The sequence below is a fragment of the Colias croceus genome, chromosome 3, assembly GCF_905220415.1.
Source record: "Colias croceus chromosome 3, ilColCroc2.1".
Taxonomy (NCBI): Eukaryota; Metazoa; Arthropoda; class Insecta; order Lepidoptera; family Pieridae; genus Colias; species Colias croceus.
This window is the reverse complement of record NC_059539.1, coordinates 961,392-975,134: the sequence shown is the minus strand read 5'-3', so window position 1 is coordinate 975,134 and position 13,743 is coordinate 961,392. Positions and strand designations below refer to the sequence as shown.

At 33.5% G+C, this 13,743-nt stretch overlaps 2 protein-coding genes across 3 annotated transcripts; both read right to left on the bottom strand.

Annotated features, from left to right (window-relative positions):
- Nucleotides 1–1,981: 1,981 nt before the first annotated feature.
- On the bottom strand, nt 1,982–7,727 carry LOC123706321 (reticulocalbin-2). Its single transcript, XM_045655526.1, has 7 exons — nt 7,438–7,727; nt 7,131–7,278; nt 6,085–6,235; nt 5,403–5,480; nt 4,909–5,029; nt 4,569–4,692; nt 1,982–3,059 (listed from the first exon to the last, which is right to left on the bottom strand). Exons 1-7 carry the CDS (start codon nt 7,631–7,633, stop codon nt 2,897–2,899), a joined length of 981 nt encoding a protein of 326 aa, XP_045511482.1. The 5' UTR covers nt 7,634–7,727; the 3' UTR covers nt 1,982–2,896.
- Nucleotides 7,728–8,451: 724 nt separating this feature from the next.
- On the bottom strand, nt 8,452–11,602 carry LOC123706121 (enhancer of mRNA-decapping protein 4-like). Of its 2 annotated transcripts, none has more exons than XM_045655283.1 (8): nt 11,326–11,602; nt 11,066–11,189; nt 10,826–10,952; nt 10,490–10,655; nt 9,836–9,968; nt 9,488–9,656; nt 8,953–9,164; nt 8,452–8,706 (listed from the first exon to the last, which is right to left on the bottom strand). In XM_045655283.1, exons 1-8 carry the CDS (start codon nt 11,564–11,566, stop codon nt 8,526–8,528), a joined length of 1,353 nt encoding a protein of 450 aa, XP_045511239.1. In that variant the 5' UTR covers nt 11,567–11,602; the 3' UTR covers nt 8,452–8,525. The 2 variants fall into 2 exon arrangements, with proteins under 2 accessions (XP_045511239.1, XP_045511240.1); XM_045655284.1 differs by having other exon boundaries at nt 9,836–9,965.
- Between the last annotated feature and the right edge of the window lie 2,141 nt (nt 11,603–13,743).

Genomic DNA, 13,743 nt, shown 5'->3' with positions numbered 1-13,743 from the left:
CGTAATCGCTAGAGGCGCAGGACGCGGTTTCTGATATCCTTTCAGATTAGAGTTATATAGTAGAAGTTAACAAAACATGGTTTGTTGTGTAATAATATGGAAAACATGCGGAGACGGACGTTGATCAAGGTCATATAGTATGTTTTTGTATTGTGTAAATATTTTGGATTTATTAAGATTATTATATTGAATAAAAAAATATTGTAAATGAATTTTCTTGTTTTATTTGATGTTTACCCTGTTTGTTTTATTAAGTTATTACTTATAAGAATACACACATGACATACACTCACTCATTATTATAATTTATTTAACTTACTTTGGATATAAGAAGTAAATTTTTAAGTTCAAAGTTAGAACCACAAATACCAAACATTTTATGAATACATTTTATTACAAACTGGCCAGAGGCGCCTTTATAACATTTAAAAGAAATAGCTCTAAGACTCCAATACAAAATGAGATGTCATTTGTTTTGAGACTTTGATAACTTGAACTATGCAAAAAATACGCTGGTGCAACCTATTTCGCTGTCGCTGTAAAAGTCACCGTTACTGTAATATTGCTAAATGTTTTAATATTGTTAAAGAGGAACTATAACTAAAATATGGTGTTACCAAGCCTAAAATGGCACAAAACTTAAACATACATAATACATACTTTGAAAAGTGAAAACTAACATTTTAGATACACGCACACCGCATCAAGCGGCATGTTGCGTGTCAACGCTCAGTTATACATCTTTCCTCTATGGTCAACGCACCTACGCCAAACCTACGCACGTACTTGCGGGCACAGAACTATATCTGTGCTTGCGGGAGTAAGATTGTTGACGCACTCATGCCACATAATATTATGTAGTAAACTATGCATTTGCGTCTTAGAATCTACTTAGATCAACTCACTAATTTCATATTATGGAAATAAAGTATTTTACTTTCTCAAGGTATCTTGTGTGAATAGTTGAATCGATTTCGCATTTTTTAAATTGTGATTTTTGATGCCAGGAAAAGGCTGATATTGATAAGTTCAGCAGAAACACTGGCTCAAAGTCTTTGCAGATCGTTTATAGCAAAATAGAAAAAAAAAGACGGGTTGCACTCCGGGAGTGCTGGCAGAAGTGAAAACTTGATTATTAACGTTCAGCATGTTTGATATTTTGGAATGGTATCCGTCTTACGCATGGAATATAAGGGCTAAAAAAAAGTCCGTCTTACGCTTTTTCGATCAGGCCACGTGTCCTGACGCGAGTTTAAGATTTTATACCCAACGCCGCTAAAGAAGTTTTCACTTCAAGAATACAGCAGCAGCAAGCAGAGTCCAGAACACTTGGAAAACATATCAATGTTTATTGTAAATTAGGGAACAAAAGTGACGGAAAGGAAAATGAAATAAAACAGATTATAGAAGTAAATATACGTTTATTTACTAAAAGAAATATACGACATCGTAATTAAACTAAAACTTAATAACCATTCGATAAATAATTAAGATAAAATAATACATTTGTTTTGTTGTTATAATATGGTGTTTTCTTTCCATTACATAAATGGCGCCATCCCCAATTTGATAAAAAACTTATATATTTACGTTATTATTTTGTTTGATATTTTTTGCAAATTTGTAGTTTTGTTAGGTACTTTAAATAAATGTATGGCAATCAATCTTGTTTATAGGAAAATATATTTTTTAATTTCTTATGAAAATTGCGATGGAAAATGAATGGAGATGGCGCCCACGAACCACTTAATTGAGTGTTGTAAATAATTACTGACTAGTTTCTTTGAACAATCTTTTTTAATACATAACCTTCTTTGTGGCAAAAATTGGCATTTAAGTACAGAAAAAGTACTACGGCATATAAGTAACAGATCCAATAAATAAAAACAATATATAATTTGGTATCATTATCAACTAAATAAACGAAAAACATTAAATTTCTCTTACATAAATGTTAAAAATGAATTATATTGATATTATTATTTCAATATAACTACAAAAATTATCATTATAAAAGATCGAAATTTATGAATAAATATGGCACTAGAAACTAATTTTAATTAAATTTTTCGTAATTAATTTGGGTGTTTAACTGGCCATAATTATCTTATTTCAAAAGTATGCATGTATATTTTTGTATAAAACGATTTAAAAACAGACATATTACATTATGAATTTAAAAGTCTTATTGAATATTTTTTTCTAAAAAATGTGCGAGTGACACTTTGACCAAGACGATAATATGATCAATATAAAATCTGATCTTTCAGGGGTTATAATATGAATTACTTTCAGTTTTTTTAAATACAATTTGAAAAAGTCCTTTATGGTTAATTAATTATTATTCATTTATAGAAAACATCCAGTAAATGTGAAAAATCATCCAAAAAAATATTGTATTTGTAAAAATTTGATTTAGGTCTTGCAAATGTACACTTTATAGAGTCGTTTAATATTGAATTTTGCAGATGACATTCTATAAAAACGAATGATTGTCATTAAGAAATAAATACAAGAGAGCTTTATATAAAAGTAGTTTCCAAGTTCCATACACTGGAAAAAAACCCAAGTTTTTATTTTAATGTTTACGAATCGAATTTGTTAAAGTTTAGGATTAAATCCGCTAGTCAGGCCGCTGGTCGGTCGTTATGGAAAACTTTGGGGGAGGCCTATGTCCTGCAGTGGACGTCCTAAAAGGCTGGAATAGTAGTAGAAGTAGTAGTAGGATTAAAGTAACACAAATTGCATCATACTTATTTGTATCTCGATTGCTTTAAAATGCATCGTGTTTTTTATCCGATTTCTACAGTGTACAACATGCAAGTTTTTTTTTAGGTTGCCATTCCAACTTGTCTATGGTACAAAACTACAGGTACAGACTACAGTCTATGGTCATTTACAGTTCATCATCAAATCTATCGATATCATTGCCGTATCCCGTAGCCTCGCTGCCAACAAACACGTGGTGATGATTCAGAATCTCATCATATGATAGGTGATCATCGTGATCATCGTCGGCTGATACGAATAGGTGATCAACTTCTTCTTCTGCTATTTCACTGAAAAAACATGACATTTTAAAATGGTTATTATGCGATTAGCCTTTCTGTGCGCCTGTTGAATTTAGACACCATTTTTATTACTACATAAAAGTCAAAATCTAACCGTTTGCAAGCAAACCAAACGATTTTATACTTTAGCAAAAGTAAACAAGCTACCACCCACGGCTTTACACACTTAGTCAAAGAAAAATTTGCAAAGTTCTTGTGCGATTTCCGGAATAAAAAAATATCTTATATCCATTTTCAGGTATCAAACTATGTTTCCAGCAAATTTCATTGAAATCGGTTCAGTTGTTCCGGGGTGATGAGACAAACGGAAAGGAGTTACTTTCGCAATTATAACATTCGTTCCACATAAATCTTTTTCTTATTCTTATCTTATATAATCTTTTTCTTTTTCTTATTAAATATTTTTCTTTTATTTCTACGGCTGTGTCGAGAAAAGTTATAAATCGATTACTCAACATGCCTACGTATGTTATTTTTATGACTCAGTCCTATATTATAAATGTTCTGAAAAATATTTTAATGTAATTTCACACATACGCGAACATTGTGTGGCGAATTAATGCAATTACGTGCAGTAATTCATCTGTACAAATAAATATATTAATTAATAATATTGAGAAGAAAATAAAAATAAATACTAGGTACCTAAGATATTTGATCTAACACAAAAATAGTAGGTACATGGAATAAAGTTTCGACTCTCTACTTAATAAAATAATATTTAAAAGTTCCGGGTGATGATGATGATGATTAAAAACTATGACGATGTTTTATATGGTGATGGCGAAAATTAGCTATTCAAAAGCGCTTAAAGAAGTCTTGTTGAATATATTCCTTTGAGTTATTTTTTTTGTGATAACCCACTTGTTATCCTGTATGACCCAGCCAAGTTTGTCTTCTAGGATTGTGTTCAATATTAATTATTCTTATTTTTGAAGTGAGTTCTTTAGAAATTTCAAGATCACGACATGGAAATATCGTCGCTGTGGAGGAAGGAAGGTGGAATTCCTCCATCGAAAAAGGGGGGATCCTAGACCAGTCTACTCGACTGGCCGGCCGTTAAGGCCCCCGCTGGCTGCTCTGTAGCGAAAACATTTCGCTTGCGCGATTCAGAGCGAGGTGTCCCTACAGTCACGTCATGGGGTAATGCGATGATTTTAGTATCTTTGAATCTTGCCAAAGAAGTTTCACTTCTGACACGTATGCTCAGCACACACGCTCTTTTTATTTGTATTAAACTTACATATTATATGGCATAACCCAGCCAAGTTTGTCCACTAGGTTTTTTTTTATTTTAAGCTATTGCATAGCTTCTATCGCGGGCCGTGAGCGCGGGGACCGAATGGCGGGGAGAAATTCCGTAACGAAAAAACCTCACGCTCCCCACTCCGACAGGCGGAGGTGTGGCTTGAAGGCATAGCAATAGCTTTACCGCGGCAGTCCCCGAGTGCCACACGTCGTTTTTTTATTTTTTTAGTTATGTTCTTATAAACTCACGTGTTATCCGGTATGACCCAGCGGTGCACCTCCTTCTCATCGAGCATCCCGTCGCGGTTCGAGTCCAGCTCGTGGTCGAACTTGTCGCGTTCGGAAATCAGCCACTCTTTGTCTTGTTGGACTCCTGGTAATGAAGATAAATTAATGTCAGTTAAAAATAGAGATAAAATAAAATAATTATTTATTTCATAATATGTGTGTGTGTGTGTTTATAGAAACAACCAAACCAATTTATAGCCTTTTACAACAGTGCTTAAAGAGAAACTGGTAACAAATTGATTTTTGAAAACTATAGACACCACCAAACCATATATCTCATAGGGATCGTCATATATCTCACCTCTCTCTCCCACATACTCGTTGAAGTCGATGAGCCCGTCGTTGTTGCTGTCCTTGTCTCGCATCGTCTGCGCCACTAGGTACGGATGCATCACTGAATGTTCTTCTGGGTTTGTGAACACCTGTAACATCATAAATCTATGTATTTATACGTAATATTTTCGTAGTTCAAGTATTCTTTTTTTTAAATCTTATATTATATAATTGTTACCGTAGGATGATCAAAAATTATAATCTAATTTGCGAGATTGCAAACGGTCGAAAAATTGTAACCCATTTGCTTGCAATATGTTAACTCATTATTTTTTATTATATTCTATCATCGCAGTGAATCTGTAAAATTATGGAATAAGCGAAACTTACGCACAAAGCACTGATTGCAGCTCACTCATATTTACCTCATAACTCACACTCATTGCACAACTCACTCATACTCATACTCTAACTCACTCACACTCAGCCTATAACTCACCTCAAACTCAGCCTATAACTCACCTCAAACTCAGCCAAGTCCAGTTTCCCGTCACCATCCCGGTCTGCCACTTTCCACATGGTCTTCTCTTCACGAACCAACTGGTAACAAAAATACCATTTTTGTTTATTTTATATATATTTTATATATTATACATTTAGTAATTTATAAATACATATGTATTTGCAGAAATGTGAAAGGTGATTCTGCACATTTATTATTTTATATTCTTTGTTACAATATAAAATGTCAACCTAACCTTTGCGAAAAATAAATGGCACACGAAACACCTTTATAAACAGTTGTAAATTTCTGAACAATTGGTAATGGTAATAAACATCAAAAAATATTTATTACATTATACATACATATATTGTTTTATATTAAAAGTAACAGCATATTGGGAAGTTTTATTGTTTAGTTGCAGAATTGTGCTTTTCAATGGATGTTGTGTAAAATGTCATGTATTTTAGAAATTTATTGTGTGTCATATCGTATACATAATACATGTACATAATCAATTACAAAAAGAAAAAAAAAGTAGCAAACGTAATACACAATTATAAGTAAATTTTGTTCTCCCTAAGACTGAATAGCAAAAGCTTTTAGCTTTAAGGATACTAAAACAATATTTTTATAAGTATATATTATTCTGCTACAAGTGGTTTCGCCCTAAGACTAATCAGCATAAACTTTCCAACTTACCAAGCCAGTATCCCCAGTATCCTCCGGATTGAGTTCCTCCTCAGTATCCACTCCAAACGAGTCGCGCAAATACTCCGACCACGTGACCGTCCCGTCGCGGTCCTCGTCAGCTTCCGACATGCGCTCTTCAGCTTCTTCCCGCGAGAGGTTGCTGCGGATGTGGACTTTTGTTAGGGTATAGAGTTCGAAATCGATCAGCAGTGTGGGCTTGTAAAGGTTAATATTTATATAGAGAAACCAACATGCATTCTTCAGCCTTCTCCCATGATAGGTTGTAGACTTTGTAGTAAGGGGATAACATTCGAGATTAATTAGCAGACATGCTGATTTGGTAATGGTCGGTTAGTCGCAAAATTAAATTGGTAAATACATAACCCAAGGCTCATTCCCACTATTGGGATGTTATCTTGTCTAGGGGATATGGTACAAAATTGGTTAGCAGACAATATGTGCAATGTGCATAATAATGCACAGCAAAATAGTAGACAGTAGAGATTAAATCAACAGCTTATTTAAAATATCAAAAGAAATTATGAGGAAGATACTACTGTGCGATTTTATTTTACTGATAGTTTTTGGTGTTAGATAATTAAATTTACATAATGTAAGTAGATATATCTGCACTATCTATATTAAAATTTATTAATATTTGCAAGATGTAAATTTAAAAAGTTTTAATTAATATAATTTATCTTTAATTTCCTTAATATAATTGCATGCTTGATCACTGAGCAAATTGAAGCTGTTGTCTCAGGTGCAAATGTTATGAAATGACCATAATATGCATTACAATCATTTTAGAAAGAGCAAAAATTTAAAATCATTAAGATGGTTTGATGCTGAGAGAGATGATGGCTAAGTATTAATCTTATTACAAGTATTTTTCATAATAGAATAATAAAGTAGTAAATAGTTGCCATAAATAATATATATATATTTAAATATTATTTGAGTATTTTTTTGTTTACAGAACTAGATGATTAACCAGTAAGTTGGTTTATATTTGTTTTCAGAGTAATATTGAATATATAATCAAATTATCTCACATAAAAGAGTTCAAGATCCATTTCCTAAGTTCATCCCGGTCGATGAACTTGTCTCCGTTCAGGTCCATCTTGGGAAGCAGCAACGCCAGCCGCCGCTTCGACTCCTCGGGCGACAGCTTGTCAAACTCCTCAGCATCCTTCACACTGCCTATCGAGTAATAATAAGTCACAATCAGTGTTGCTGGCATGAGAATGTATAAAGAGTGTTTCACAGACATCTCGCTATCGCTCGCCTTATCAACTGAGCATTGCAAAACCCAGCGTGCGCGTTAAATGTAAATTGTAAACACCTATAAGTAAACCATACCTAAAATCGCTTCATGATCAAACTCGACGTTATGACCCGCGTCGTTGTAGTGCTCTGCATCTCGCGGCCGGTACGCCCCGTCCGACTCCCGCTCCGTGTTATCCAAGCTATGGCTGTGCACCGCCGCCGACGCACAGTGTAATAAAATATTCGGTGTTAACAATAACACAAATGATACAAAGTGTTGAAAGTTCATTTTGTTTGAAATGTTACTGTTTTAGGTTACAAGTCGTTTTTCATTCAACGCTATGTGTAATATTTATGTTACTATAAGTTATAACATTCTTTCAGTTTGTTCTAAAATAAAACCAAATGCTTTATTTCTACAAAGTATAAATAAAAATTGACACTTTGCAGACTGAAGCGACACTGACATTGACTTTTTAGTTTTTAGTTTTTACGAAAATGACAGCTAAAGTAAAAGTTGCGTTCGTTGATTTTTTCAATGCACGAAATAGATTTTAAAAACCTTGTGCTGTTATAATATTTGTATTAATATGTTAAGAAAATCATAATAGAATAATAAACCGTGAATAAACTTATTGGCGCGGATTCAAAATTAGTCGCGGGAAAAAACCCGTCCGTGCACATTGAGATAATAATACTACCTACGTATGGAGGAGACACCACGAACAAAATCTGTGCGCCATTTTTTTTGCTCTAACTAAGTTTTAAAAATTATTATACATATTGTTAGGTACTTACCGATGAAAGTTATTCCTTTGCACTTTTCCGTATTATTTGTATTATTTGTTCAATATCGTAACACACACGAAGGCTTATTTGATGCGTTTCACTTTAAAACAAATAAAAAATGAGTGTGCAGTTACGCCATATGGCGTATGTTGAGCGGAACATAAGTGATGTAGGCGGTGTCATGTCGTCTCCATATGTATATCTCAATGTCCGTGCAGCTGTTTTTAATGCTTTTCTTTAATTGTAAGATGCGCGGCTCGGCGGTTGGGCCAAAGTAGCATTTTAGCCTAAAATGAGCAAAATAAAACAACATTTTTTAACATGCATTAATTTATTATATTTATTTACTTTAACTAAAAAGTATATGCCATAAAAAATAACAATTAAATGAATCATTTTAATAAATTTTCAGCGGCCAAAATTATCAATGAAATACGTCGGCCTGCGACGTGACCGGGGTAGGTTTTAAGAAAGTTTGAGAGGTGCTTGCGAACTTCGCCCACGACCAGCGGCAAGTGACACCGTGTTGTTGGATCTCTTGCATCCAAGTTTATTAAAGCCTCTTCAAGATATCTGCAAATGTGGATAAAAAAGTTATTGATAGAGTTGAGTTGTGGTTGAGTTGCGAATTCTTTTAAGAGTAACATTTGATTAACTTTGGAAAGACCAGTAAATAAATTTCATTTTGAAAATTTTCCTCATTTATACTCTATTGTACAAAAAGTAAGATTCAAACACGACAGTTTGTTCAATTTTAAGTCTTTTTTGAAAAATAACAAAAATAACGAATTTTTGGCAACAAACGAAAAAAAATCTCACCTGCACTTCAACTGCGTCTCATGCAGCATATCCGTAGCGAGCTGCTGCACGAGCGACAGCAGCGTGTGTTGCTGCAAGCGCGGCGCTAGAGCCGGCCCTGCTGCTCTACAAGCCGCTACTACCAGAGACAAGTCACGAGCAGATAGCGCCTGCTCGAAGGACTCGTTCACTTTGCCCTCGCTTATCAGCTTGTTGATCATGGCTGATTTTAACTGTAAATAAATAAAATAAAAATCGATCGTAAATTCGAATAAAAAAAATCGAGCGAAGGTCCTGCTGCATGACAAGCCTGGTTGAGGGCAGAGAGCGCTTGCTCGAAAAATTCGTTCACTTTGCCCTCGCTGATTTTTTAACTGGAATTTGTTTGAATATATGATTTAAAAAAGATTACAAAAAAAATTAATGAGGGCCATTCCGGGCTACAAGCTGACGAATCTAAATATTTTCTAAGTCTAACTATATTCGTCCATGGTCTAACTGAATAAATAAAATATGTTTGTCTTCATAGTTAAATATGTACATCAATATTTATTACCAATTGTTCAACAATAGATTTAGAAGGGTCAGGTGGCTGGGATGGGCTAGCGGGTACATCCTCCTCTGGTGTCTCTGCTCTCTCTGGGAACTCCGGTTTTGGCAGCATTTGCGGTGTCAGAATGTCCCATAGATTTTGGCGCCATTCCTGGAGTTCTTTTTTCAAAATCCTGTCCACGATAAATATTTTTTAAGTTTAATTTACATTCTATAGCCAGCCGAGTTCCATCAAAATCAAAATTGTCACTATGTATGATTTACTATGGTAATAACTTGGTAATAAGCTAAATCACGGTCTTATAATTTAAAAATAAAAAAATGGTAACATAATTAGTTCTAATAAACTTACTCTTCCAATGTCTCTTGTAACGATTTTCCGTACTCTTCTGTGTTTCTAGCATTTTCACGTTTTTCCATCGCGCGTGTGATGGACAGGGTGGTCTCTTGAACCGACTGGCAGAAGTATTCCGAGTTTCTATCTACTATGTAACATTTAATTTAATTATGTTTATTTTTCACCAAACAAACACTTCAGTTTATAAAATATATAAAATCAACTTTTACTAGCTTTTCGTCCGTAGCAACGCCCACGTAGTCAAAAGAAAACCCGCATAGTTCCCATTCCCGTGGGATTTTCGAGATTTTTATAATGCGGGTAACTTAGATCGTGATCGATCTACGTGTTTTGCCAAATTTCATGAAAATCGATTCAGCAGTTTTTAAAATAAAAAAGTAATAAGTACATAATAAAATTTTGCATGAAGGAGTAATAAACAAACATACAAGCGTGCACATCTACACTAATATTATAAAGAGGAAAACTTTGTTTGTTTGATTGTAATGAATAGGCTCATAAACTACTGGACCGATTTTGATGAAATTTGGCACAGACAATCCTTAGACCCTGAGAAAGAACATAGGCTCCCTTTATTGCAAATATGTAGGTACCACGGGCGAAGCCAGGGCGAACCGCTAGTTTATAATATTATTAGGATGATCTCACATTCACGAAACGCATTGTGCAGTGTCCTCTTCGCCTGTCGGACCACCTTCGCCTGGAAGCTGTTCAGCACTGGCCGGTACGTGTCCGGGAAGGCTTGTTTGATGCTGTTGCTGATGATAGACCTCAGGCAGTCTACTGTTGTGGTTACCACGCGGTCTTTGAACTCCTGTTAAAGAGAGGATGATTTTGGAAGTGATAACATAGAACACGATTAGTGGATGATGGCTTTATTTATGAAATAATTAATTTTATTTTACAAGACTCTGACCATCTTCGAACTAGTGTGTGTGACACGTATAATAGAGAAGAGAAGTGGTTTTCTTTTATTATACTTACGTCACTTTGTAACAATTCAGTAACTGCATTATCAATTTCTGCATTTAGCTCTTGCGCTGTAATGGCGTCAAGCAACCTCTTGCTGGGTTCGTCGGACCCTTCTGCTGAACTCTGTTTTATTTCCGAACTGAAATTTTTTATAATTCCAATATATCTTCTGACTTTTAATTAAGTATGTACCTGTATTATATTTTAAATTCGTGTTCTTTACACCACACAAGAACATTTGTAATGTCTTACCTTAAATTTTGTACGTGTGGGTACTGTTCGGATACTGTAAATTGGATATTGTTCATTTTATGTATCACATCCAAAACCTCCTGTTTCGCTGATTCTACGGCATGAACAACCGCATTTGCTTGAACTGTAAGATTATCGAATTGATTGCGCTTACACATTTCGAACAAAATTTACATTTAAATATATGAATATTTTATGATGTATCAAAGCATAGTAGGTATTAGGATATTATCTTTGAGTATATAAATAAAAGTACTTACTGGCCATATTATCGAGTTTTTTCATCAAAGATCTGAAAGGGCTTTCTGGATCGTCCATTATGCTATGGAAGTGCATATCGAATCGTATCGAATCTTTTCCCGCTTCATCGTGTTGTTCCCATTCAAACGAAGATTCACTGTTCGCACGATTATCAGAATAATCATGATCGTTATCGCTATTAATGTGCAGGTTTCCAGTGGATTTTGATCTGTTTAAATTAGTTTCCGTGTTAATCACCATTTTAACTTCACGATTATGCTGTAACCTCAATCTGTGTTCGCGATTTTTTTATGAATACCTTCAATTTTGTTATAATTTTTTGACCGGAAATTAATAAAAAAAAATATTGCAATATCAAAATATTCGGAAGAAGCGAAAACAAAAAATTTGTAAATTAGATAGTACCTACCTAAACTGAGCAAATTTTTACGAAGTAATAAGTAGGTACTGGGTCGAAATGGAAAAATAAATATTTTGTGTTTGATAGTCCATTTACAGACAAGTATAGAAACGATAGAAACGCATTGAGCATCATTGTTTCGCTTTTGTTTCGAGAACAAAATAAGTTACCTATGTATATCAGAAACCGTACTTAATAATATTTTAATTCAGAAAATATTATATATATAATAGTGTTTAGCTGAATATGTAAGTGCAGTGATGGGCTGCGTCTAGAGGACGAAATTAAATGAAAATGAAACAAAGAAATCAAACAGTAGTGTTTTTATTTATCAGACTCATTTCGATACAAAATAGCTTATATAATAATTACGCTATACTTATACAGACGTGCACCGAAGTGGCCAGTCTTAATAATTAATTTTATATAATAATCTATACATATAATAAAATCGTAGGAAAGTCAAAACTGTACATTGAATATTTTTTTTAAAGAATACCTGGGCCGTGATCTATAATCGATATAGAAGCCAAAAACATAGTTTTTAGAATTTTTGTCTGTTTGTCTGTTTGTCTGTTTGTCTGTTTGTCTGTATGTTTGTCTGAGCTAATCTCGAAAAGTACTGCATAGATTGACTTCAAATTTTGCATGAATATTACTAACAGGTCGGGTGAGGCTATAGGCTACATATTATCAAGCTATCACCTACGGGGGAGGAGCTGTGAACCTTTATTTTTCTTACGTATTCCGTGTATTACGACAGCGTACAATCTAAAGACTCATGTTTAAATGTTGGTTTCGAGTAAGCCATGCTATTATCTAGCTTTACAAAATAAAAACTATGTCATTTACGTAATTTGGGCAGAGAAACAGTTTAATGAATTTAGTAGTATAAAGACAAATTAGAAACAGCGCCATCTATTAAATGTTATAAAAATCAAATCAATTTACACGTTAACTATTGGAAATTAATAATCAAATGACGCATATATAAATGTTGTTTGACAATATCTATATTGACACTATAAAAATTATGCCATTTAAGTAACTTGGGAAGAGAAACATAGCTTAAAGAATGTAAGTTGTATAATGTTAATTTTGTAACAGCGCCATCTATGAGATTTCGTAAAAATCAAATCAATTTACATGTTAACACTACTGAACACAATGTTAAAAATTAATAATTTAAATATAATTATGTTATTTATTTATTTAACTCTTTAACCCATATCTTCCGTTCCCTATAAGATATATTTCGTGTAAATAATAAACTACATTTTTTTAAAGTGAGGGTAGATGTTTATTATTTTAAGTAAAAATAGACACCATTATCTACAGTTAATCTAATGATTGTGTTCCAAAGAGTATACTAATATATTGTTGTGTTCATTAGTTACAATTTTAAAAATCTTCGTGTTTTATAAATTTACTAGCTTACCGCCCGCGGCTTCGTCCGCTTTGTCTAAAACCTAATAAATTATGTACTAAAACCTTCCTCTTGAATCAGTCTATCTATTAAAAAAACCGCATCAAAATCTGTTGCGAAGTTTTAAAGATTTAAGCATACAAAGGGACATAGGGACACAGAAAGCGACTTTTTTCATACTATGTAGTGATAGGTATTTATAAAGCAATTGAATGCCATAAAACCAAAAATATCAAATGCAATCTTCGTGTTTTGTGAATTTTCACCATCATGCGTTCCCACAAAAGGTAAGTTGTTACTTACAGGTATTTATTGAAATGAAATGAAATGAAATGAATGATTCTTTTATTATTTTGAGGTGCATTGGGAACAGAAGTTTTTGATAAAATTTTATTTGTAAGTAGCTTTTTTTATAGATTTACAGTTAACTTTTGATTTTTTTATTTACAGATTCAATGCTAATAAAATTATATCGCCTTTGGAAGACGATTTCTGCTGATATTTTTACTACACCACTTGAAAATTGATGATTTGATGATAAAGACAGTAGCAGCGAGGATTAAGTGGAAATTAGTAATCATCCGCTTCGTC